The sequence below is a fragment of the Apus apus genome, chromosome 12 (assembly GCF_020740795.1).
Source record: "Apus apus isolate bApuApu2 chromosome 12, bApuApu2.pri.cur, whole genome shotgun sequence".
Classification (NCBI taxonomy): Eukaryota; Metazoa; Chordata; class Aves; order Apodiformes; family Apodidae; genus Apus; species Apus apus.
The window spans coordinates 17,859,834-17,886,077 of NC_067293.1; the positions used below are offsets into that span (position 1 = coordinate 17,859,834).

At 36.7% G+C, this 26,244-nt stretch overlaps 1 protein-coding gene across 1 annotated transcript in view; it reads right to left on the reverse strand.

The window, feature by feature from the left end:
* The window catches only part of LOC127389682 (connector enhancer of kinase suppressor of ras 2-like), a 183,101-nt gene that overhangs the window by 55,547 nt on the left and 101,310 nt on the right, over positions 1-26,244 (reverse strand). The window contains exons 7-10 of the mRNA XM_051630420.1: positions 18,619-18,678; positions 15,159-15,227; positions 5,430-5,576; positions 265-398 (exon numbers count right to left, since the gene is read on the reverse strand). Coding sequence (XP_051486380.1) covers positions 265-398; positions 5,430-5,576; positions 15,159-15,227; positions 18,619-18,678 — 410 coding nt within the window. The remainder of the gene's footprint in view (positions 1-264; positions 399-5,429; positions 5,577-15,158; positions 15,228-18,618; positions 18,679-26,244) is intronic.

Below are 26,244 nucleotides of genomic sequence, written 5' to 3' on the forward strand. Positions count from 1 at the left end.
GATACAAGCAGTCACATAAAAGTCAATAAAACTAAAGGATAAAACATGTCTTTAAATGGTTTATTGGTTTTGCTCACCTTGTCTTTAGCTCAGAGAAAGTTAAGTCTCTCAAAATCATGATGTGCTGCTTAGTGTATTTCTGGCTCTTAATTTTACTAACATTTAGTTTTATTGTGAGGCTTTTGGTCTGTTTTTATTAATCTAGTGGAATTAAAGTGTAAAATGTAATTTTTCAAAAGTTCAGATTTACTATGATGTAAATACCTGGGGCCATAAAGTCCTGACATAGGAGACAGAATGAAAACATCCTGGAGTGCAGAGTTGTCCATTTTTGAGGATATGCCCATTGTACTTGTGGGTGTTGTAGAGCTGCTTGTTGGACTGGTTGGAATTACAGGCTGGAAAGAAAAGGGGAAAAAAGCACAGGAAGACTAAATTAATGTTTTCTGTGCTACAAGGAACAACAAAGTCCACATGCATCATCTTAGGAATCTTGACCTCTGGTTGGGATTAGTTATTTTTTTTAATTGCTAAAGTTTCTTCCCAAAGATACCTACTGAAACACTGTTTTATTGAAGAGTTCAAGACTAGTCATGAAAGAAACTGACAGAAGGACAGCAGTGAAATTTAAAAGCCATCTCATGGCTGAAACTCACCATCAAAAATGGGTTTTTAATCAGCTCAGAAAATAACTGTCACATTTACATAAAGAATGCTTTTCAACCAAGGTACAGTCTGTGTTTATATGCAAGAAATATAAAATGTTTTTATTTACTATTATTGTTTGAAAAAGTCTCATTCAAATACAAAATTGTGCTGAATTTGATAGAACTAGTTTTCTGCAGGTGGAAGGAAAACACAGCCAGGTATCCTAAGTACCAAAAAGCAAGTACCAAAACATAACATGCTTTGTCATGAGAGTATCAGCCTGCACGGGAGTCCAAATTATTTATTTTCTCTTGTTATTCATATTTCTCTTGTTATTGCCTCTTTGGAATTAGGGTCTCCAACCTTATACACAGTATCCCATCTAGCTCTTAACTCTGTCATACTTATGAGAAAAGATATTAATATCAGAGTAAGATGTACAGCTTCTTTCCTATCTATCAGGCTAGTTAACTGCTCACATAAGTGCATTAAATCTGTTTAATGATTTCTTCATAGTAAATTCATTTTGTTGCTACTCATCTGTTAGCTTCCAAATTCTTGATAACTGTGCATCCTAAGTGACTGAGTTATAATTCCCTGGCTCTTGCATTTCCCCTTTCTGAAGACAAGCATTATAGCTCTTGTTTTGCAAACCTTCATGTAATTCTTCCGTCTCTCACAACTGCATAATAAATGTTTGAAAAATAGTAGTCAAAGAGTACCCCCCCCAAACACCAGCATCTCTTCTTCCCTTTTCAAACAGCTCATCATTGAGTTTACAGAAACATGGGGTCTTGAATCTCACTTTCCCTATCTGAGGATGGTAAGTTTATAAAAACCCACCCTGCTTCATGATACTCTTCGATGAGCTGAGAGGCAGAAGGCAGGAAAAAGCTTTCTCTATGTTCTCCACCTTCTCTATGAAAAACACCTGCCTTCAGTGCTTTCCAAGAATTTGCCAGTCATTCTGTCTTTGGAACAATGTCTGTTTCCATCCCATGCTCAATGGATGCAACCAAGCCAAATAGATCCTACTGGGGAATTCTGCAAATGAAACCACCTCCACTACCTGACCTGGGAGTCTTTGAGGAAGAGAAGGGAGCACATGCCTCCTCCTCCTCTGTCAGTGCTCAGATCATTCCAGCAAATGCACTTCTTTGATGTGCACCTTCACTCTGAGCTCCAGATTGTGTCTGTCATATCAGACATGGAAATTCAGTGGCTTTAGGTATCTGCAAAATAGCACAGGGGTCTCTTCACATTATTAAAACATTAGCTTAATAAGAGTCCTTATGGTAAGATTTTAGTGTTACACCAAATCCAAACAGCTAATTTTAATAAATAGCAAATATCACCCCCAAATGAACAATTCTTTAAGCCTTACATCTCAATTCCAATACAATTACTTGAAGTGAGTACACTGACTTTGTGTGTACACAAATGAATGATTAACTCTGTGCAAATACATGCACAGGTGAATAAAATCCCCAGAAAAACATTTTTTAAAGAGGATTTCTGCCACTTTAGGTATCTGTTTCATGTCAAAGTTTTAAATGAGAATAGATAATTATCCATAAAATGATTAAGCAATGCTGACACACCAGAAGAAAAATGAAAGACAAATGGTAAATTCAACACTCATCAGAAATAAACATGAGTCAAACAGAAAAAAAGCAAACTGTTTCAGAAACAAAATACATTGCTGTAATTCTGAGTGTGTTTTGCAAATATTGGGGATAATTAAATATTGTACCTATTTTTAAAGTGCTGTTCAAAGCAACAAGCATATGACCTTGAACATGGACAGCCTTTGCCTTTTGGGAGGGAAATGGAGATTAAGGATAGGGCACTGAGTCTCTGCATTCTCCCTGGAAGGAATAAACTCAGTCTCCAGAATTCCCCTTATGTGTGAACACACAGAACACACACAGGCATCAATCACTCTTCTACATTGGTTGCCTTTGGTGAGAGAAAATGGGCCTTTGTAACTGTTGAGCACTCTAGAAATTCCTAGAGTCTGTAGCTTTTGTCAGGAGAGATCAACTCATGCCAGTGATAGAGGTGACTAATTGGACAAACTGCTGTTAGAAAAAAATGTTCAAAAAATGCAAATACCACTCACAATAAGAAACAGAACTCTCAACATGGTTGGGTAATTCTCACATACTGGAACAGCTGAGCTGTAAAACAGCAGCTACATTCACACTGTTTGAGCCCTTTGGGTTTGCACTTTTTTGTTAAGACTTGAAATAGATACATTTTTAATGTGTAAATAATAATTTTTGTCCTCAGAGCAGGAGGAGACAATGAAATTCAAATGAATAGAAGTAAACAAAAACCCAAGAGGCATTAAGATGAAAAGTAACTAAGTGTGCACCAGCTCCTCTAATACCAGACATTTAAGAGAAGGGAACACAACTTCTTTACTTGCTGCATTTTCTTTGTCTGAGGTGTTATAAGTCTTTCCTTGCCCAAGATGTTTCTCACTAAGATCATAAAGCAAATGCAGCACATAACTTCAGAGTACATCAGAGCAATTCTATTAAGGTGCAGCACCTAAACTACGAACTGTGAAATAACCTGGGTGGTGTACAAGAAGCAGCAGATACCAACTTGGTGTTTTCCCTTCTTAGCTCTACAGGCACTGTTCTCATAATGCTATGGATTTTCTCTTCTGTATAAGACAACATCTCTCCAAATCCCTATGCTGATTGTATTCTCTTATTTCTGACAATAGCCTCGGACAGTCTCTGTTCTGTGAGAGACAATTAGAATCATAGAATCATTTTGGTTGGAAAAGACCTTCAAGACCATTGAAGAAATACAACTACAGAAGTGCAACTGACTTCAGAATACAGACTGCACTCTCTATTGCAAGTCCACACTTGAAACTGGCCATGAAAATAACACTGGTAGCCAATAGTCGGAACTGTTTGTGGTAGAAAACTCCAGAAAAACAAATAAACAAACCCAGAAGCCTTCCTAGCAATTCAACGAATTAAACTGATCTAGAGAATCTAAAAAATGCCAAAGTCAAACAAAAGCAAAGACATTCTGCAGCCAAGAACAGGGAGAGGGAAGGAAGTGAGATCATTGCCTTCCAGCAGCACCAAGCTGTTATGTCAGCTGTCCGGGAAATATAACCTTAAAATTTAATCATGCTAGTTCCAAGTCATTAATGGCAATAATAAATAATACTAGGAAAGAGGAAAAACAAAAAACTGTGTCCTGAAATGTATCCAGGTCCTCATATTGAGCTTACCTCTGTGACTTAAAGACTAAAGAAGACTAAAGGTGCTGAAGAAGTTCCACAGTTGGCTTTCCACATCTTATTACAAAGCCTACAGTTAAAAAGTAACAATGGCAACACTCTTTTTTTCTTCCAAGATGATTTATATTTTTATTAAGTCCCTGACTTCACTACTCCCTGATACAGCAGAAACATTTACTAGTGAGAATGACACTTAAAGCAAGCTTTGTCATCACTCGATGGTTCACTTTCACTTGTCTAGTTACCATGACCAAGGTTGGCATGTTTTGTGGCAAATACCATACCATATACACTGTGCATTGCTTTCACACTGACAAAACTTCCAAAACTAGTGCTGCTTGTGAATTACGAGTCATTAATGGACTAATATAAAGAAAGGGTCTCTATGGAAGCCCTGGTGCAAATGCAGTTCCTGTTTTGCTGCCTCCAGAGCCTTCAGATGAAGTTCTCAAGTAGACACACAACCCTCTTGCTGGAGAGCAGAATGTTATTCTTGCACTCTTATGACAGAAAAATCAGGAGAGTTCTGAACCTCCTCTGGGTGTCCCAATGCCCTGTCCTCTCTCCACAGAGGCAGGAAAGATGACACTAAACCCCAGTGGCAACATTCCTGAGCTGCAAGAATTGCACAAACACCTTAAGTGAAGCATCTGTGTAGGATTTAGGCACTTTAAGGAATGAAAGATTTAGGAAGTGCCAGGCAGGAAGGAAATTTACCTGGAAAGGCTTGAGTGGTTTGATTTGTTTCTTTAATTAAAAAAATGCTCAGACACACATTCATGTATCATGTGATCCAAACAAAGCAACTCTGTGAAACTTCCATGTTATGAAGGTGCATCAACTCATTACAAAGTGTTACACAGTTATTAAAGATAAACATGCAGAGTTACTAACATACTCAAAAACCTTTCCCTTAATAGCAACATTTTGAATTCAATCTTTTTACAGTGAGTCAGTTTCCACTACATCCATTGCAGCTGTGACATTCACAATTGTTGTTTTATTTGTTTTTTTTCATATAAACAGGTTTTCAATGAATAAGTATGTGGAAAATATCAGAGGTTTTGCCAGCATTCCTACCAAAAACTGAGACTTCAGGAGAGATGTAAAATAGAAGCAGATTTCTCCTGAAATGTGAAAGGTCTGCCACGCTCCATGACAAACAGGTAGTTTTGACAGTGTGGGATAACGAAGCAGGGAGGCAATGCTGCCTCTGCCAGCCACAGCAAGCTGCTCAACCTCAGGCTGCTTTGTTCTTTGGTAACACTATTTGTGAATGTTCTTTCCTTCTGCAAATTCCCGTGGCTTCCAACTTCACAAGAAAAAAGTGAAGGAAACCAATCTTATTGACACGTGCAGTATTGCCAGACAAACTTATCTCAGCACCCGATTTCAGAGGAATTCAAGACTTTTTAGAGGCTCCTGTTCCTTTCTCCAGAAGGAAAAATTCTAATGTTTTGTCTTGAATAAATGATTTGCCACAACACCAGCTCTGTAGCAGCCTTCTTACCTGGAGTGCAAGAGGCTTCCACCTCACATTCTTCAGAAGGGCGGGAGCAGAAACCAGGGTATTCTGAGGACGTTTTTTCAAGGTTAAAATCACTCCGTTTGGGTCTTCCCGCAATGCATTTACTAGGTTCTTTAACTGCCAGCCAACCTAAGGAAAAATTCCATAATTGAATTTTGAAAGCTTTCCGTTGAAATGTGAAGGAAGTCTTTTGTTAACTGAAAAGGTCTGTTACAGTCTACTCTTCGCAAACATAAGCAGTTTTTATAAACTGTGCCTTGATTACTTCTGTTGGACTGAAATGATGCTGCTGAAGCTGGAAGGGTTTTTTTAGCTACGTTTCTCAACAACATAAGGCACAAGTGAACACTGTTTCCCTTTTAATAATTTGTTAGATCACTGTACATTTTAAATTAAATGATGAGGATGGTCATGAAACAATTTCAGTCTGGCTCCTGAGCTGAAATGCCCACTGCTGATGAAGAAAACAGACTATGCTACAGCAACATATGTTACAGCTTTAAGATCCTAACTGAAGAGAAATAATAATTTCCTTGATTTATCTCTACAGCCCCTGGATAGAGCTGAGTAATTTAAGTTACCATAAATTGTAAACATAACCATAAAAAAAGAATATAACTGGCACTGAAAGGATTTTATATGTGCTGCTCACAAAAAGCTACTTAGAGACATTTATTGATTATTTGAATATGAATTCATCATGAACTATTTATACATGAAAACAGAAAATGTATTTCTGAGACTTTTTTTAAATGAATGTTTACACTATTCTGTTATCCTGAATGGCTGAAGAGGTCTTAAAACTGAATAATAATATAAATGATAGTATAAAAAGATGTTTATAATAAAAGTAGCTTCATGCACATTTAAGAGCTGCTGAATTTCTATCCGTATTTCCACGAGCACATGAGAAATAAACAACAAAAAAGAGCATCGAAATGGTCAGATATGTAAATTCTAAACTGAAAGTACAACTTGGAAATAGTCACATTTTTCTAAACCTCAACCAATCTTTCTTCCATGTTACAACACTATACTCAGTGGAACGGTGCTAGTTTAAATAAGAGAAATAAATTTGGCTCCATTCAGCTGTCCTTCTGTCCTGCCTAAATGCGACTGATATATTAGCTTGTTCACCATGAGTAAAAAACCCAAATTCCTACCATTTAGCATTTCACAGTGAATTACCACAAAAGCTGGTTTGCCCTGTTTCCTGAGTATTGTGATTATTGAAGTTTCTCTACTATAACTGATGGTCCTGTTCTACCCCAGCTCTGCTAAGCAAAGCAGTACAGATCCAATCCTGCACAGGGTATTTTTTTTTCAAAAGTCAATTTCTGTGACAGAAAAGCTGATCCCCCAGCACCTCTAAAAGTGCCTGCATTAGACTCGTTCCTCCAATTTCTATTCCAAAGGTGGCAGATTTTTACAGCAGCAATAAATGGCCCTAGTAAAGACCTGTCATAACTGTTAGAACTACCACAAGTCTTAAGCCCTAGTGTCAGGCTGCTCTGCACTGAGCAGCAATTAGAATGCCAAGGCCGTACCGTGGGTCTCCATAGAATCATAGAACTATTCAGGTTGGAAAAGACCCTTGGGATCACCCAGTCCAACCATCATCCTTGCTCTACAAACGTCTCCTGACACAGGCTGACTGAGGCCAAGCTGCAGCAGCCTTGAAGTGAACACCTGGGAATGAAAAGCTTTAGGAATGCAAGAGCAGTAACTGCACAAGTACCTGCAATCATCAAGTACCTGCAATCAAAACTGCCTCTGACCAAAGTGTGTGTTGCCACTGCTAATAAAAAAATAAGGACAAAATTTGATAATTTATGTGTTCAGAATCAGAGCAACCTATGTATATCACCATGCTATATCAGGTACAGTTTATAATTACTTCCTCTTAGAGGAAGATAATGTCTGATTACAGATGGAGACAGAGGGAAAATATCAAAGGTGACCTTGAAGAGGTTTCAATCAGAACCCTGAAGAGAAGTTAAGATACAAACTGTAAGGGTCTAGCCTGTCTCCATAGCGGCCTGAAGCCAGGATCCCAAGTGTGAACACTGGGCTTGGAAAGAACTGCAATATGCGTCACGATTCTAAAAAGGATTTAAATAGCTTTTTAAAGTTTCAGTCTATTTTTAATGTTGTTGCTCTATTGAAAACTTTCTATAAATGTGCTGGCCACAGGAAACCAGCAAATGGCCCTGATTATAAACAGCTCACAGCCAAACACACACAAATGTGTCAACTTGCATTGCAAACAAACTCTTCTGTTTTGTGCTTTGTTTATAGGACAACAGAGGCTATAGAGGTTTTTTTACTCAAATCATAGAATTAAAAATGAAATATTTTTTATTTTTATAGATTGATGTAATTTTCAGAATGCTGAAACCTTTAGAGTTAAACAAGCCCTTTTTAGAAAAGAATGATAAATAATTAAGTTAGTGATAAATTATTCTGATGAGAACCTTAATGACAAAACCATTAAATACCAAGATCTATTAGAGAACAGTCTGCAGTCATTACTACTAGGCCATGATAAAATGCTCTTAGGAATTTGGACATGTTATTACAAATTGTATTGCTAAAAATATCTTTGAAAAAATAGAAGTCATTAAAGTGGATTAAAAATCTTAGTTGAAAACCAGTCCTTGAGACAGATTTTGACATTTATTCTCAAAGAACCAGTCTTTAATAGCAATTACTAGCTTCTCTCTATGGTGAGATGTATTCAGCAGAAGGATATTTTGCTGCTTTCAGATTTTTAGTGTATACATTCTGTTAATCAGATTTCACAATATGGGTTAAGATATTTCCCTCACTAATGAAAGCTAACATTCAAATTAGAAAAAAAAAGAAAAAAACAAATGAATGTGATAATTTTCTTATTTTCCTGAATAAACAAAATAGAAAAGCAATTAGGATACCCATTACATTCAAATTAACAAATTCAGAAGCTCTAGTCATGATACTTTTATATGGACATACACTGGATTATGATTTTCTCTCTTTATAAACTGGGCCTACAAAACCTGGAATGTGGAAAGCCAAGTGCCTGCTGTTTTCTCACTTTACAACTGAAAGGACAAACAAAACAGTCAAGATGCCAGCAATGAGAATTGCTACCAGAGTGAGACCCGCAGAGTTTGTGAAAAGGTCAGAACCACAGAAACTTTAATACTGCAAAATTATTGACTTGCCATTTTAGAAAAAAAAAAAAAGAGATATATATATATAATAAATATGGAAGAAACTTAGAAGAATGCAAAGCAAAATCACTGAAAATGGTAAGAGGCAGAAGTTTAAGATTTTTATGTTTTACTCTCAGGATTGCTCTAATCAATAATTTTTATTGGTTTGTACATCCTTGTTGTGGGAAGTGCTGCAGGGAAACAATTGTGTACTGCTGTCTATGTTACGGGAGATGTTAGTTTTCCAAAAAAACCACAAGCCAGATAAATAGTGGAAACTGCAAAATATAATGACTTTTAAAAGTAATAGTTGAAAAAATATTAATCCCTACGATAGTCAAGTTTTTACCAGAAAAGTATAACGATATCCACAATGTTGTAGTAATTTTGTGTACTTAACCCTGATAATTTTGCAGCTGGAACTTCATAACTGATATGTTCAGAAAACATAATTCAGCTTCATTAACCTACAGTCAACTACTTTGTTTTCTAGCTCTCTGATATCTTCTTTAGGGTCTCCCCATTAATTGACTTTGTTCCTTCTCATCTGGAAGATCTCAACTTTTATCGATGGGATTTGGAATGCATATTACCAGCAAGGTGGTTTTCTGCACTTTTAGAAACCCAAACCCTGTTTCATGCTGCACAAGCACCTTTTCTCCTGCTTTAAAATAAAGGCTACCTGGCCAGTGACAACTCACTGACCATCTTTAAGAAAAAGAAACTAAAAAAAAAGAAGTCTTTAGGTTTCAGGCACAAAACCAAGAAAGCTGAATGAAAACAAACTGGTGCACTTGTGGATGAGTGCACAGGCATCAAGAGAACAATATATTGATCTAGTAAAAGGAACTGAAAAAACACCTGGACTGTTCAACATGATTGTGCTTATCAGCGGATTCCAGTAGTCAAAATCATCACAACAGTTATTCATATTCACCTCCATGCCAGTTTCTTCAAAACATTACACTGATTTGTTATGGCACAAATTTAGAAGACAGCTCAGAGAGTGAGTAGGAGTGCCTAGTGGAGAGAGTATCTATACTGCTTGCTCTGAAAGTTCTGGGGAGAGAGCAGGACTGTGGTTCCTCAGTTCATTCAGTGCCTTACCAACCCCTTGAGCCTCAGTCAGGATTCTGACAAACAAGAAGTTCTAAGAAACACAAACCTACAGAGTGCACCTCACAGAAGGAAGGCAGGTCACCCCTTAATCTTTGTGGGACTTGTGAATGTCCCACTCACTGTATCATACTCAGCTTTGATCTTAGATAAGATGGAGATATGTAGGGCATTAACTAAACAGGAATTTCAGAACTGCCTTGTCAGGCATTTAGAGTGGAAATCAGCCGTACACAGTAGTATTTTCTAAATATTTAGAGCACACTAGACTGCAACAGCACCTGAAAACAAGCAATTCTGCTTTGACCGCAGTACCCCTTACATGAACCAGGACAGATGTTTCCCCTCAAGGCTCTTCAAATACATAAGTGAAGCCATCTGGATGCTTACTGGGACCTCAAGAGTATGACCTCTCTTCTTATTTGCATTAAATAATAATGATAATAATAATAAAAAGGCTTGTATAAACTCAACTTTTTGTTAAGAAAACAGACTATCATCCCTTTGTATTTTAGGTCTAATTCACTTCACCTTGTTAGGCAATTAATCATGTGAATTTGTCTTATCAACATGGAAACCAGAAATTATTATTATTATTACATAAAAATGTGCTGGAAGACTATAAGACTACTTTGTCACTGAATGAGAAGCTCATAATTAACACCTGTAGCCGATTAATTCTTCTTCTTAATATCCTGTTACCAACAGTAATTGATGATGGAAAAAATGTTCTCATTATTTTACATATTTACTTTCATTAACTAACAGAGAAATACAGCAAGATTCCAAGAAGATGCAGTCTGCTACCAGAAGACATCTATTACTAAGCCTTCTTGAAAGGCAGAATCCTGAGAATAAGTAAGAGGTGGCAGCTTGTTTGCAAAGAGAATGGCAACTTTAGGGAGAAGAAATAATTCTCTCGACATCTCCCCTTCATTTTGTATCTTTCCTTTTTCTACTGATATTTCCCAACACACAGTGTGCTGAAACACAGATGGTGTGACCTGGCACTCCATCCACAGAATTACCTCTGTCTAAAATGAAGTCTCATTAGAGCTCAAATTTACAATTCAGCATCACTTCAATAAATATCTGAACCTTAATAAGTTAGTGCTGAAATTATTTCATTGTGCCGTTTTGAAAAATCTGATGAACAGGATGAAAGGGTATTAGGCTGCTGACCATGTATTTCCATAGCATCCATCATTCCCAAGGATAACATCAAATGTGAAAATGCAGGCACATTAGTTAAAAACAACAGCTATTGAGAGATAACAGAGCAAACACCTTACACAGCAAAGCAAAGGTGTTAGAACTGAGGCAGCCCTTCTAGGCTGCTCTGCATCCATGAGTTTACCCTTCTACACAGCTGCAGGCACCTCCAGTGTGGTTGTTTTCATCAGCTCTTCAGCCACCACCCTAGGCAGACCTGTCAATGTTCTACCACAGATTTACTTACAAATGTTTGTACGGATGCTTGCTCTTGTTTTTTACCTTCAAGATTTCTCTTTCTTATTATAGCCTCTGTTAAGAAAGGGGCATTCTGTCTCAGACCTAACTGGCTGGGTTAACCAAACTGAAATCCTTAATCAAATTCTCTTTGAGACAGATGTCTCTATGAGACAGGTGATACATTTTCTTTTTTACCCATTCTATGTTTTAATGTTCACATGTAACTTCACACCTTTGATAACTGTAAATGACCCAAATACCACACAGTATTTCAGACAAGATACTACCAATGTCAAGACAATGGCATTAAAACTCTCTTTCTCCTGGAGACATATTCCTGATTAATTCCAAGTTCATCTTTGCCATTTTCAGTCACATCACCTCTACGGCGCTCAGTTGATTTGGGATTAATTACTATATTCTGACTTCTGGAGTCTTGCCAGTTGATTCTGAGTAATTTCAACAGGAGTTACTAAAAGCATTATTATTGCTCTCTGTCCTATTAAATGACCTTCAAATCCTGATGCTCAAAAAAAAAAAGATTTTTCAGTTTTCTGAAAAGTCAAGTTTATCAAGCACTTTCTGTACATAAGTAGATCAAATATTTTACAGATGGTCAGGCAGCTGGGTCAATACTACTTTGGATCTGACATATTTCTGTCATCTGAAAAGTCAAAGCTAAAACACGAACAAAACTTACTTTCCATATATTTATGTTGCTTTTCACCTAACATGCCATTTGCCTTCAGGTCTTTAGTTATCCTTTCTTCTCTAAATCACCTGCGAAGTTCTGCAGAGCCCTGACCAGTAATTTTGCCTTCTCACACTTCCCCAGCCCACAAAGTTAGCCCAAAGCAGACGTATCCTTGCTTAGGGACTTGCCATTGAAAGTTCCAGTCTCTTCAGTAAACTGAGATGTAGATGATTTGGCATTAAATTATCCAACTTAGTTTCCATCCTGAATATGTATATATATTTATTATGGCTGGTTTTGTTCTCTTTGCTCTATGCTCCATACTATCATTGTTATGGGAAACTGAACAGAACAAGTGTTTCTTGCCTAGTAACTCTCTTAGCTTTACTTTTATCCTATTTTCACTGCATGACCACCCTAATTCTCTGTAAAGGATCATGTCCCATATATAAAACAACTTCAAAAAAAGAAAATATGCAATTTCTTATTTCAACTAAGCAGCAGAAAATATTAGGGGAACCTAAGGTGCAATTAATAATTTTGCAAACAAATACATGTACAGTGGTATATTCAGCACTTCTGTATAATTTTATAAGAGATGAAGTAAAAATCTACAAGGTACTGGCAGAACTGGTGCCTGCTGCCACTGAAGGGAAAAATAAAAAGTTAGTGTGGAAGTAATTTAGCACGTATAACTCATTTCTAAAGTTTGTGCTGTTTTATTCAAATCTAATAAGCAAGAAGGACAAGCAGAAAAGCAAATAAGGAAATTGAATAATGATTAAATGATCTTAACAGCCAGTTGTGAATTGCCTGTTTTAATTAATTTCTTGCCTAAAGTACTATTATTTTTTCTTTGATCTTTATAATTGTGTTACAGAGTGTTTCTTGGTTAGACCAGATTCCATGAAGTCTTTTATTTCTCTTTCAATTGTTGCATTATATAATTTGTAAGCTGCTTTCCTTTGACACTTTCTCAACTCTTTTTCTATTTTAAAATTCCCAGCTATATTGAAAAATGGTTGGAAAAGTACAGGAAAACAAGTGGGTTTTTTTTATATTTTAAAATATTTGTTAATGTAACTGGTTTCAGGGGAAAAACTAACAGTGTAAATTTAGTTACTTCCTTGCTATCTGGTATTTTTTTCTTAGTACAGATAATGCTTTGTATAAAACCAGTGTATTAATTGTAGCTAATAAGAATATTTTTGAAAACATACAGCCAAAATATTCTAGCCATGCCAAGCCCCAAATGCTTAACTCCACACATCCAGCAATTCAAAGGCACTGCCATTGTCAGCATACTTAATCCTCTGCTCCAGCTACCCAGCCCCAGAGAAATGCCTCCAGGATTAGAAATGCTCTTATCTGCACTGGCTTCACTCAAAAGCAGGGACAGGACAATGATTTCCAAGTCTACATCCTCTTAAACCTCTTCAAAAGATTACTCCACTCACAGTATGGTAACAGATAATGATTATTTGTCTTTAAATGGATTTCTTGTTGGAAAGAGAAAAACTTGAAATTAGTTTTTGTTTTTAAAGGAAAAAATTGAAACTGTCCTGTTTCATTTTTGCCTGTTTCTCAATGAAAACCAAACAAAAGCCTTTCAAAAAGAGTGAACAGCCAGCTGGTAATGGCTTCAGTACTGGAGTCTCATTTGGGCTATTTTAGCACAGGAGCAGTGCCCTACCCATGGGTGAATGCTTTCACTGGACAGCTCTGGAACTCAGAGTTAAATATGCAGAGAAATACAGCTGGGAATTTAAAAAGGTTGTTCAGGAGGGTCATGCATTAGGATGAGAAACTGGAAGTGCTATCTTACATAAAAAAAAAAAAGTGAAGAGATTATTTGATTGCATCCTGAAAGTACCTAAATGAGAAACCAGCTCTTCAATCTAATAGATAAAAATATATCAAGATCAAAGGACTAGAAGCTTGTGCCAGACAAATGTAGACTACAAATAAATGTTGTTTTTTTTTTTTTTTTTTTTTTTCTCCTGCAATGAGAATAATTAACTACTGGAACAACTGAGTACAGGTTTTGGGAACACCAGTGAAAGTTTTAAAACTCAAATCATCTCACAAAATGAACAAATATGAATTTCTCTAGAAAATGCATTGGCTTAGTTTAGTCAAAATCAGATAAAATGATGCCAGGAGTCAGTTATAGGTTTGGAATCTCTCAAAAGAGATCCATGCATACTTTCTCTCATAGGGCAGCATTACTGGCAATACAAAATTACTAAGTCTAATCATCTGCAGACTAGATTCTTTCAAAACTTCTTGTGTTGAATGGACTGTATATTTGTTAGATCATCAAAATGTGACAGCAACTTCCTTCTTAAGAAAATGTCTTAAACGAAGAACAAAGATAACACATGTGGGATGCAAAATCTCTGAAGCATACAAATATCTGAAGAGAGTGTATTTCTGCATCTTCAAACTGTGTGTCTTAACTTGTGTATCTTGTGTTTACATTTTGGAAAGCATGGAGCCTCTCTTACCAAGGAACAGGTAGAAGAGGGGATGAGAAATAACACTAACAGCTATATATTTATCACCTGGGCTTTTAATGCTTTCAGCAGAGTCTCTATGGAAAACTAAACGTGAGACTGGAGATCATGGATTTCACCAGATGTGTTGTAAATAACATTTTAACTGTTTATCTTGGAAATTCTGTAACAACCCAGGGTTCTAGCAAGGACTCTGTGCAGGCACAAATCCATGCTCCTTTACTTGGTGAGCAACAGTTTACAGCTCTGGAAACCTGCAAAACCACTGCAGAGATGGAAGCCTTTTGTAAGGTTACTCAAATCAATTTCAAAATGGGTTACATCACATTGCTAGCATTAGAATATTGATTACATTGACTACAGTGGTTGTCTTTGAATTATTCTAGTCTGCTAATGGAAATAATGTTAATTATAAGCACGGTATTGATCATCACAAGTTGTGATAACTTGACTGAAGAGACACAGCTAAGTTTAAAAATGAAATATTCTGGAATCTCCCTATAGAATGAGTATGATGTTGAACAGCATCTGTGGAAATGAAATTTAGCTTAATCCTGCTGGGCTGGTTACTGACTCATTTGGTGACTTTTCTTATTAAGCATAACCAGAAGTTATGATATTCTAAAAGACATGAGTAATAATCTAGTTTGGCAAAAGTATCTTCTAAGAAGAACTATTAGGTTTTTAGCAGTGGGAATAGGCAAAGCCTGCAGAGTAGAATTTCCAAAATACTTACCACAGTTTGATGGTTCACCTGGATCACCTCATCACCAGCATGGATCTTCTTACACTGATCAGCAGGAGACTAAGGACAAGAGAAAATAATCAACTTGACATGGGGGGTATGGAGGAGGGAAGGGAAGAGCAGGAATTAAAATAATGAATGTTGAAGGAGGCAAGAAATCTGTGCCCAAAGAAGTATCACTGTTGTCAGGAACAAGAATTGGTCATATTTATGAAAACTGTGTTTATAAGGAAATAGGTTTTTTATGAATAGTGATTCAATGAAGCCATCTAGAATCCCACCTCCATTGGTGATGAGCAGCCTTTTTGACTGGTCGAACTATTCTAGCTTCTTCACCTCTCTCTGGGGAATATGAGCAGTCCCAATCTTACTGGGAACATACTGAGTGAATGTACATCACATACAAGTAAATCTCTTAACTTCACAAATACTGAGCTAACTGTGTGGGCAGGGCTGGACCAGCTGTGCATGTAACAGAAAAGCAGGGTCCTTCACACAGCAGTTCTACTGCTTAAGGGCACTGAAGATACCCTGCCAATACACTACAGCTCCAGCACTTCCATTACTAGATTGACAATTTGAGCTCAGAAAGTGGTAATTTACAGCTGGATAATGTCAGTGACAGACTAGCTGGCAGGAGATTTTGTGTACACACACACTATTCCACATATCACATGATTTTGCAATCAATGAGTTAAGAACTCCCTTATCCCAAGTGTAGCTTCTTCTGATCACATTAAAATGGACTAAATCCCACTGAAAAGCCACTTGAATGTAGCCAACTGCTGTTTAGCAAACTGGTTTTAAATGCTTCAATGAAATCAGATCTTTCATCTGAAAGAAAATCTGCAAGGCATGCAGGAGATCAGCAGTCATAGTCAGGAGCAGAGAACTGAGAACTCAAAGCAACTACTTGCATTACGCACTAGTTCACAAGAGTGAAAACTTGAAATTCAAGACAAAATACCAGAAAAGATTCAAAGATATAAGACATCACCACAATAAATAAATCAGTGTGGAAATCAGGTATTTAGGAAGTAGACCAGCCAGGGGACTTGAAGGTTAAATGTCTGCCCCTTAGATACAGAGTAGAGGACAGATTGGTCCACCTCAAACAATGAGCTAATTATTACCTTTTCAAATTAAGCACTGTCTCTGAGGTCAATTATCCCTTCTAAAGGAAAGAAAAATCAATTTGCTGAAATGCCAGAAACTAAAGGTCTTTGAAGCTGGTTTATCTGTACATGTGATTATACTTTTAGCAAAAAAAAAAAAAAAAAGCAACTTTTTATGGTGAAGTCTTATCAAAAAAGTTTGGACACCTGAAGTTTAGTCAAATGAAAAGTTTCAACGGCTGGCAATTTAGTAACTTCTCCTGTGAATGACAATTATAAATATATAAATATTTTCCCTACAAAGAGCATTATATTACTAAAAGTAATTAGAATTACAGTTAAAAAGTGGATTAATTATATCAGAAGTAATCCAGTCTATGAACAAAATCTGTTGCGACATAATCAAGATGAATCATTCACAAGTTTCAGGACCCCAGATACACATCCAGTTATTTTAAGACTTCTAAATACTGCCAGTGGTATCCATATAAATAAGCAAACAGATTTTAAGTTTAGCCTGCATTAGACTTGTCTTCACAAATCGTGACACACAAATCATGAGGCTTTCCATGGGTTTGCAGTTCCTAAACACTGAGGGACAAACCTGTGTCATGCAGTACTACTCAATATTTGAAATGTAAATAGAACAGTGTGTTCAAGCTCACCCAGGGGGCCAGTGCCACTGCTGCCTGCAAGCATTTGCATCTTGGGCTAGACACACACAGTGCTCATTTTGTGTTCCCTGGGTGTCAGCAGTATATAATTTCACTATTAGCTTTATGAAATCTGAACTTGCAGTTTATCCAGCTATATGCTGCTGAGCAGATCCAGGGCTGAAGGAACACAGTGTGACAACAGCACTTCGTGAAAACCAGAAGGGATGGGTTCCATGAGGAAGTTGGTCATAGTCATTTGCTGCAATCTAATTTATTTGTTTCAAATTTGTAATTATGAATTGCAAGTTAAGTAACAAAAAAGGTATTTAGGAACAACTTGGTTGTTCTTGTCATCCTGTTTATTTTTTGCAATGATCAGTCATACTGATTCATGTGCTGCAGCATTTCTGGGGGCTTTGGGGTTGGATTCTGGGACTGCAATCAACATTATAATTCATACATTTTTTTTGGTCTCATTTTTACTACAAAATGTGGAAAATATGAAAACACAATGGTGCTTACCTTGCTCTAATACAATTCTTTCAGGAATGGTTATTTTTATACACCCTCACGTAATAGCGATTTGGATTGTTAAGTAACTTGGTTTTTAACATTTTCAAATCATCCATTTCCTTCCATTTGGGAACCAAAAGCTGTTTGCATTTCCCATGATTTCTCCCTACTTAGTAATAGTCCTGGCAGTGATTACTGCTAGCTTTATATTTATCAAAGATTATACCATAGCCTGTTTGATACTGAATATAACATCTTCAGTTATCTTTCCCCATTACCCCTGTTTTTTACATCCACCCACACTGGTGATACTGTAACTATTTTTAAATGTATCATTTTACAATCCATTTTACTCAACTGCTTATACATACAGAAACTATTTATTTTCCATGAGTCAATCTTAGGACAGGCATCATCACCAAAATCTAATTTTTCTACCCTTCTTTCAAAATTCATTTGGTAGTTTAAACATATGAAAAATTACTGTCCATTCTAAGAAGAAAATGAGGAACTCTTAGCAAAAGAAGTACTTATTGTAGTATGAGAATATTTACTCACTGCATAAAGTTAGCTGATTGTATAAATTAAGGGCTGCTCAGAGGAAAGTTACAGTTATCAGGAACTCTGCAATTTTTGTGACTACTCTGGTCAATATAAAAAGTGTTTGGTTTTTTTTTCCCATTATATTAATTTTACTGTTCTCTTGACAGAGAAATTCCTCTGCTTTTATATGAAGCTGAACTGTCCCATGTCCTGAGAGATTTACTTAAAGTAGAGAACTAAAATTAAGTACAACAGATACTATTTTAGACTAATGATGATGCTCTTACATGAGAAAAATTTACTGAATATAAAGGAAAACACTTTTGTGCCAGAGAGAACATATACATGAACACTACTAACAGAAAGATATCTTTGAAGAAGTTTAATATTTTCATTTTATCAGATTGTTATTTATTATTCCCTTCAAAGATATTTTCCTATGTCCATTTTCAAGGGTTCCAAGTTTTCACAAAGGTAATATGTTACATGTACAGAAAAGATAAAGAAAAGCAGTATTAATAAAAAGTGGCTTGATGGATTAGTTTTCATACTGCAAAATGCACTGCAGAAATACAGAAACTACTTGTATGCAAGATAAAAGTCTTTTAGAATAAAGAAGCTTACATTTTCAGTTGTTCCTGTGATTACATGTAGTCCATCATATGTTGATTTGATATACATTCCCTGAAAAAAAGAAGGAAACAAATAAATGTTTGCATGATAAATAGAATAGTATGTTTACTCCAGTTTAAGGACCATAGTATTTGAGAGACTGGAAGGAACCATGGGCAATTAACATTTGCAAATCTAAGTTCAACAAATAGGCATCAAGACCCATTACAAAATGCACAGTTTTCCCACTTAATGCTTTTAATTCCAAACAAAGTTTTTTGGACAGAATTCAACACTGAGCAACAGCATAAAAGCTCATGCTTGTTCAGTATTTGAAATATTGAACACGAGCTCTTTTTATGACTAGTAGCAGAAAAGAACTATTGAAACTGAAAACCAGAAGAGTCTTGAAACTTGAATGCCCCACCTTCTGAATTTCTGGCTCAACAGAAATGTCACCACAGCCAAGACATGAGCCAGTCAGTGCTCATCTTGCCAATTAATGGAGCAAAACTAACTAACAGGAGTTCTGCAATTAGTCCAGCAGGAATTCTTCTTCAAGGAGGCAACTGAGAAGACACAGAGACAACCTAAATAGGGACCTATCTACCTGGACACACACCCAGCCTCAAACGTCAACAAGACTCAGTTGCTTGTATTCTTGCCTCTGAGGTGGCAAGTCAGAGCTTGACATCTCTCCATATAGTATCATTATCCATCAAATTTTGAAACCTAATTAATCTAATTGGTACATTGTACTGCTAAAGCATTATTCTCCCCATAATTTTGCATCACATTGTGCTGTCAAAATGGAAGTTTAGAGCTCCTAGCAATAAGAGAGAACATTTTGTTCAGAGAAACCAATTTCCAGATTCCTGAACACAAATTAAGATCTTCAGTTCCACAGGATGGAACTCAATTAAAAAATAATAATTTCCCCCTCCCCCAACCCCAGTTTCACCATGAGGATGATAAAACACTGGAACAGGTTGGCAAGACTGATCTCTGACCTGGAGATGATCAAAACTTGACTGGACAAGGCCCTGAATAACTTGCTCTAGCTGGATTTGGTTTGATTTACCATCATGAGAAAATGTGACTTCTACCTAAACATGAGCTGATTCCATTTCAGAAAGTTTTAACTTTATTTAGATTGTAAATGACTGGCTGAAACTGATGAAGTTGCTTAATTCTGCTGAATAAGAAGCTCAATTTTAGATTTTTCTCACCATGACTACTTGGTTCTCTTAAGTGAGGCTGCTTTATAACTTATTTCATTTAATATTTCAATATCAAATTTAATATCACAGTTATAACACTGCTTGTTTTGACAAGATTGATCCCCCACTCAACAGACTAAGATTATTTAAGGACAAAATACTACATAGAGCTAAACTTTTCACCAGATTTCATCACATATTTCTTCATGAAGCTCTTAGCCTCTTGTTAAGTTACATGTATTTTTGGAAAAAGATCAAATTACAATTTCACGTCTTAACATATGCCATCTGAGACCAAAACTGACTAATCACTAAAGAATTACCATACATTTTACTATATGCTCTTTCATCTTATGTATTAAACTCATAAGCTCTAAACTTTAAGAGAAACAATTTTAGTGATGACTCATAACCTTCAAATTCTCCTAGATAGAGCTTTCATCCTTGTTTTCCCAAAAGAAAATAATGAAAAGGCTTATTCCTTATTGACCATTAAATAGCACTTTATCTTGTTGACATATCTGTGTTACCTGAAAACCTTGAAAAATTAATATATGCATTTTAGATAAAATCTAAAAATTACTTTTTAATATTATTTTATATAGTTCAGAATGCAGGGCACTTTATATTATACGTGTTTTACAGATACATTTTTACATATCTATCACATAAAATAATAGCTCCAAAAACATTTTTCCACTTGGGAAAAGGTTTTGAGTATAGTACTCAAAAGAAAATTGAAAGCATTCCTAAGAAGCAGCCCCTAGAAAACATACACCAGTTCTGAAGATGGCTTCATTTCCTCCGTGTCATCTGTTCTAGAGGCCAGATCTGTTCCCTGCTTGAAAGACAGGGCTTCAAATTGCTGTTTCCAACCCTGTCAACATTTTTCCTTAAAAAAAGGCCTGTCCTTGATATGCTGTCAGCCCTTGCCTATCCTTTTCCAACAGATAATGCAGTGTGTAACACAGCACAGACAGTTCAAACCAGCTCTCTGTAGCTTTCTGGGGCAGGAAGATTTTTAAAGGAAATTTATCCTCCAACGTATAAAGACAGTAACAGAGAGATATTGTTTCTTTATAAACCCTGCTTTAGTGACTGGTGTGCTTCATCCCTGTCACCATCCTTATTTTCCTTTCTAAAATCAACATTTGTAAAGAGAATGACTAGACTCTCCAAGTGTAATGTAAGTACTACTGGCACAGGTTGGCAGAACCTCTCAAAAGTTTAAATTGCTCATATATATACACACAGAACAGTTTACTGATATAAACTCAACACTTCAGGGGATCACTTAGATCAAACTAGCAGTGAAAAATGAAAATGATCTACTCTGGCTTATGAGCAATGTCCAAAACTGCAACACTTAGTCATTCAGAGAGCTGTTTACTCTGTGAACCCAAGAAAAGCACTCAAGTACCCACAGTCCAAATCAGGCACAAGACCTGGACTTTGCTTTCAATTTAACAGGCTATCTTTTTGTTCATCATGGCATTCCATTTCTACTAATACAAACATTTTTATGGCTCATATGCCTAAAAAAAAAATAAAATGGAAATACACTCTGAAAAAAATTCTGTCAGATAAAATAAGGTGCAAGCAAGTACTGATTTGACACTGCAGCTGAAGAAGTGAAGCAGCCTCTGTCCCCAGGCCCAGATCCAAACAGCCAGTTTTATGAGACAATGAAGCACCAACAGCAAAGATGCAAGTTTGTAATGCTACAAACTCCCAGGGAACAGCTGTGCTCCTTGATCTTTTTGCCCCAAACATAAAATGCTTCTTTAACCTTGCTTTAACCACCAAATTTGGACAGAGGCATATACATTTATTTGCTACTACATAGCCTAATACACAGCTCTATGCATTTATCTGAACCATCTTACTCAGTAGAGAGTTTATTCTTCTTTCTTAAAGTCCTCTTACTAAACCTAACACAAGTAGAAACACATGGACAATAAAAAAAGTTAGGCTACCTTTCTATGTCAGTTATGACAGAACTTTATCAAGTTTCTGTAAACCTTTAAAGATAATCTGAAATTATTAGATTAACACCCATAACTGTTTTAAGAGCAGCCTTGTGTATTTCCATAAAAAAAGCTGCCTTCGTAATCCACTTCAATTCCTTTCTTGTAAAAATGGAAAAGATTGGCTTCCATCACCTTACATTACAAATTTCACATAAAGAGAAGTACTATTTGAAAGAGTAGCTGTACGTTAGATACATGAATAATCCTTCAGAAGAAGGGTCTTTGCATCTGACAGCTTGCCTGTTTCATTTATCTTTTCTCCATTGATACACAGCTGGTCTTGTAAAAATGTTCATTCCCACAATCTTTGCTTCCCTTAAATTCTTAAATGAAATAAGGGCCCTCTGCAGAAAAATTAACAAAGCTATGGATATAAACAGGGTATATCTCAATTGAAGTGTGACAGATTACACTGTTTCTATCAGCAGTAGGAAGCTCAGACACAAAAAAGAACAACAGGGAAAAAAAAAGGGGGGGGGAGGAAGGGAAGGAAGAGGAATAAAAGCGAAACTGCATTCCAGAAGCAAACGTTCCTCATACATCAGAAGATATAAAATCAAACAGTAAAACCCAACAGTGTGCCTACTTAGCATCTCCTGCTTAAGAGTAATCATTATTCTCATCAAAGAAGATTAAAGTTGCATGTTGTGCAGAAGTATCTTTAAATATATGTGCAGCACATCAAGTTTAGAGGATTAAAAGTGAGTTTAGTCTGAAATAACACTGGGTCTAATAATAATAAAAACTAATCTTCCACTACTGACAAGCGCTGATAATCCAAAATTAGTAGGAGGAAAAAAACCCCAAACCCTTCATGCTCCCATCTTGTAGACAGCCTCTATAACCACCATTTCCAATAAAACATTATTTCCCTTAGCCTACATTTGTTTATCTGACAGCAAAACCGCTCCAAAGGTGGCTCAGGAGGTAATTCATAGTAAGGTCTGCACAGCCTTTCACCCACCTGCCCTCCAGGATTTAGTAGTAGCTGCACCTCTCCCTCTGCACACAGTAACTGACTCTTGTCTCAAGAGCCTGTTGCTGGTGCCAGGTGCATCAGGCCCAGAAATATCAAGTGTGTGCTGCTGCCTCAGCTTTGGCTAATCATGGAGCTGGACTCCTGAATCCCAAACTTGCTCTATGGACGCTTGAAACATAATAAATTCCAGGACAGTAGAATTTTTTTTTTTTTGAAATATCACAGTTTTGAGACAAATCTTGCCTTGTACTGAGCAGTGATGTGCAGTGTCTGAAAACTAAAACACTAGAGTTTAATGTACCAGAAGTATCTGTAACTTCAAAAGGAAGTTTACTGTGCAATGCAATGGCATGGAAACCTATCTTGGTCTAAACAGATGGAAAAGTAACTTTTAAACAGCATTTTTAAGTATAAAAATTACCCAATTTCCTTTGTCATGCTACAACCCTTAAGAAATAACTCAAAAGAACTGAAAAACTAAAAGCCCAGGAAGGGAATTTTCTTAAATCATAAAGTTATTTTATTATCTTCTATTTCATAAAACCCTCTGTATTTATGTTCTCTTTCTGTCAGAGTTCACGGTGGTTCTCACAGTCTAATACTTTGTTAGCACAGGAATTTATTTCAAGTTTGTCAAACTGGCAGTTTGAAACAAAGCTCTTCATTCCAGACATCATATTCAGGCTGATCACGCAGCACACTTCAGATGTACATGGTGTAACCATACCCAGTCCTACTGTTCAGCAGAAAGTGTTTTACAGCCTTTAAAGTTACTTATAAATGAAATGGAAAAGATACGGAGGGTGTTTTATTACTTGTCACTGAAAATTCAGTGGCTAAAGAGGAAAAGGAGGAAGCAATTTAACTTGTATGTACAACTGATACAGCTTGGGAAGGAATGGAAAGAGAGGAAAAAGCCAGTATGTTTCTGCAGGCCAGCAAATGCTTGCAGAGATCAGGATGTGAACACAATCAGAGCTTGGAACAGAACCTAAAATCTGTCCTTCCTCATGCAAATGCTTTTGTCCAGCAAACTGCCATGAAACGACCAGCAGAGAGTATGTTCTGCAGAATGCATAAGATAAGACAATTCTGTAATAAAGCAGACTGAAAAAGCAGATACTTTGGGGAGGAAAAAAACCGATAAATATTATTAAGCTCATAAAAGCATGGGCAGAAAGTTAGAAAACAATAGAACAGAAGATGCACATTCAAATGCCTTAAAATCCCTTGGTGAAAATGCTTTATGATACAGAATTTATTTAAACAATTAAACAAGCAAACACTGCCCCACGGGAGTTCTGACCCTGTGTAGCAACTGTGTGGACTTGAACTTGGAAATTAATTCAGTTTCTGTGTAAGCTCCTGCAAAGTCTATAGGATTTCTGGCTCATTTGTTGAAGAAATTAGAAGGCGAATAATAAAAGCAGTTTTGAAAATAGAGAAAGACTCTTAATTAAAAGTCAACTGAAAAGCATTCCAGATAACTGAATTCTTATATACGTGTGACTAATTTACAACATATTTTTCACCAATGGCAAATAGCATTCATTTTCTAGGTGCCAACCCTGCACGAAGCTTGAGTTCTCAGTAGCTCTGGAAACCTCAGCTGCACTTAAAACCAAGAGAGACTGTATTCTGAACTTATGCTAACAGCTGCTCTGAAAAGTTCTATGATAAGCTTCTCCTGGAAAATAGATTTTTAGGGATTTTTACACAAATTGATCTGTGCATTGGATTCCTATCTACAAAACTAAACTAATGATATCGTTTTCACAAGTGTGTTGTGAGGATGAATTAACTGGTGTCTGTGAAGCACTCAGTAAGGCCAGAGAAAAAAAAAAAGCCTCACGATGAAATTAGCAACTCAAGGGAATGCAGAGCTTAGCTGGAGTGTGGTAAATAAGACCTCAACCCCTGCACTGAACGATAAGGATAAAAACGGAACTCTGAATACTTTCCATTCAGTGAATAGCACTCATTTGTCTCTTGAATGGAGCAGAGATCCTGTGGAAAAAATGCTATACAATCATGAGAAAGCCATTTGTAATTCATTACTCTGTTCTATAGTTGATTCTGATTAATGTTTTCTTCTCCTTTTCACATGATTTTTCTTTTATTCCCATTTATAGTCCTTTTTTTCCTGTATTTTTTTCTAACCAGAATACAGTGTCAGCAAAATTGACTGTAAGGAACTTCTCAACCTAACATGTTATAGAGCCTTCCCCCAGGAAGCTGTCATTCTCTGAGATTTCACTTAATCTAAACTAAATATATAAATTCTGGGCAATTTTGATTGCAGTATTTGTCTCTCTTGTGGAGAGCTACACCATGTTTTTCCACCCAGTAACAGAATCCAGTTTACAGCATTTTCACAGCACGGGCTCCGTCTGATGGATGTTCCATCAGAAAAGAGGGTGGCCTGGAGAAAAGCGTGGACCCCATGACCAGCCACAGCCATCCAGCCAACAGCTCTCATCTTGGTCACTCGTCCTTGAAGGTTTGAATTATACTCTGACACTTCATAACCTGCTCAGAAAGCATACTGTTCACACCCCCACCAACTCCTGAAAGCCACCTGCCTGGTGCTGCACACCGTGATATTTTCAGCTCACCGTAGGGCGTGCCGTTTTTGAAGCAGGCTGCACTCTTTCTGTTCCCCACCAGTCTACCCTCCTCTCCTAGTTCTAAAGATGTCACTGAATAGGAAGCACCAGCAATGCCAAGCCCTGCTTGGTATGTTCCATCACCCCTGAGGAAAATACATCCTATCTGTGTTTATGTCCTCTGCAGCAGTGATAGTGAACTTCTCCCCAAGCAGACCAGCAGAAATCCATTTCTAGACAGAAAAGAAAAAACTAGACAGAGCTCCAGACACTGCATGCAGGATGGAGGAGGCTTAATGCAAGTCAAAAGCCCTGACACTTTTTGTGATTTACAGCACATACAGCACACAGGCTGTAGATGTTACTGACCTGTTATTTCCTTGAAATCCCTGCATTAACCCAGAAAGCAGACCTAGATGGAAAACTGGGCCATGAATGGAGTACATTTGGCCACTGGGATGCAGCAGCACAGCAAGCAAATTGTGCCCATCTTGCTGATTACATACTGGGCTAAGCATCTGTAATGCCACAGAATTAAAGGTGGTTTATGTTGTTGTCATGTTTTGTTGAATAATTACTCTAAGAATAAAGTAAACTTACGTAGTCATACAAACCCCTCTCATGTCATTAAAATGCATCATCCTCAAATTAATATGCACACCTCAAAACAATTTTGCTTTTGTAACTTTGACAGGATTTGCATATGATGCTCATTTTCTATGAGCAAAGACTCAGATATTGAAATAATATAGAAATATTATTTTAATTTGTTAGTTTTGTAACTTCCACTAATAATTTTCAAA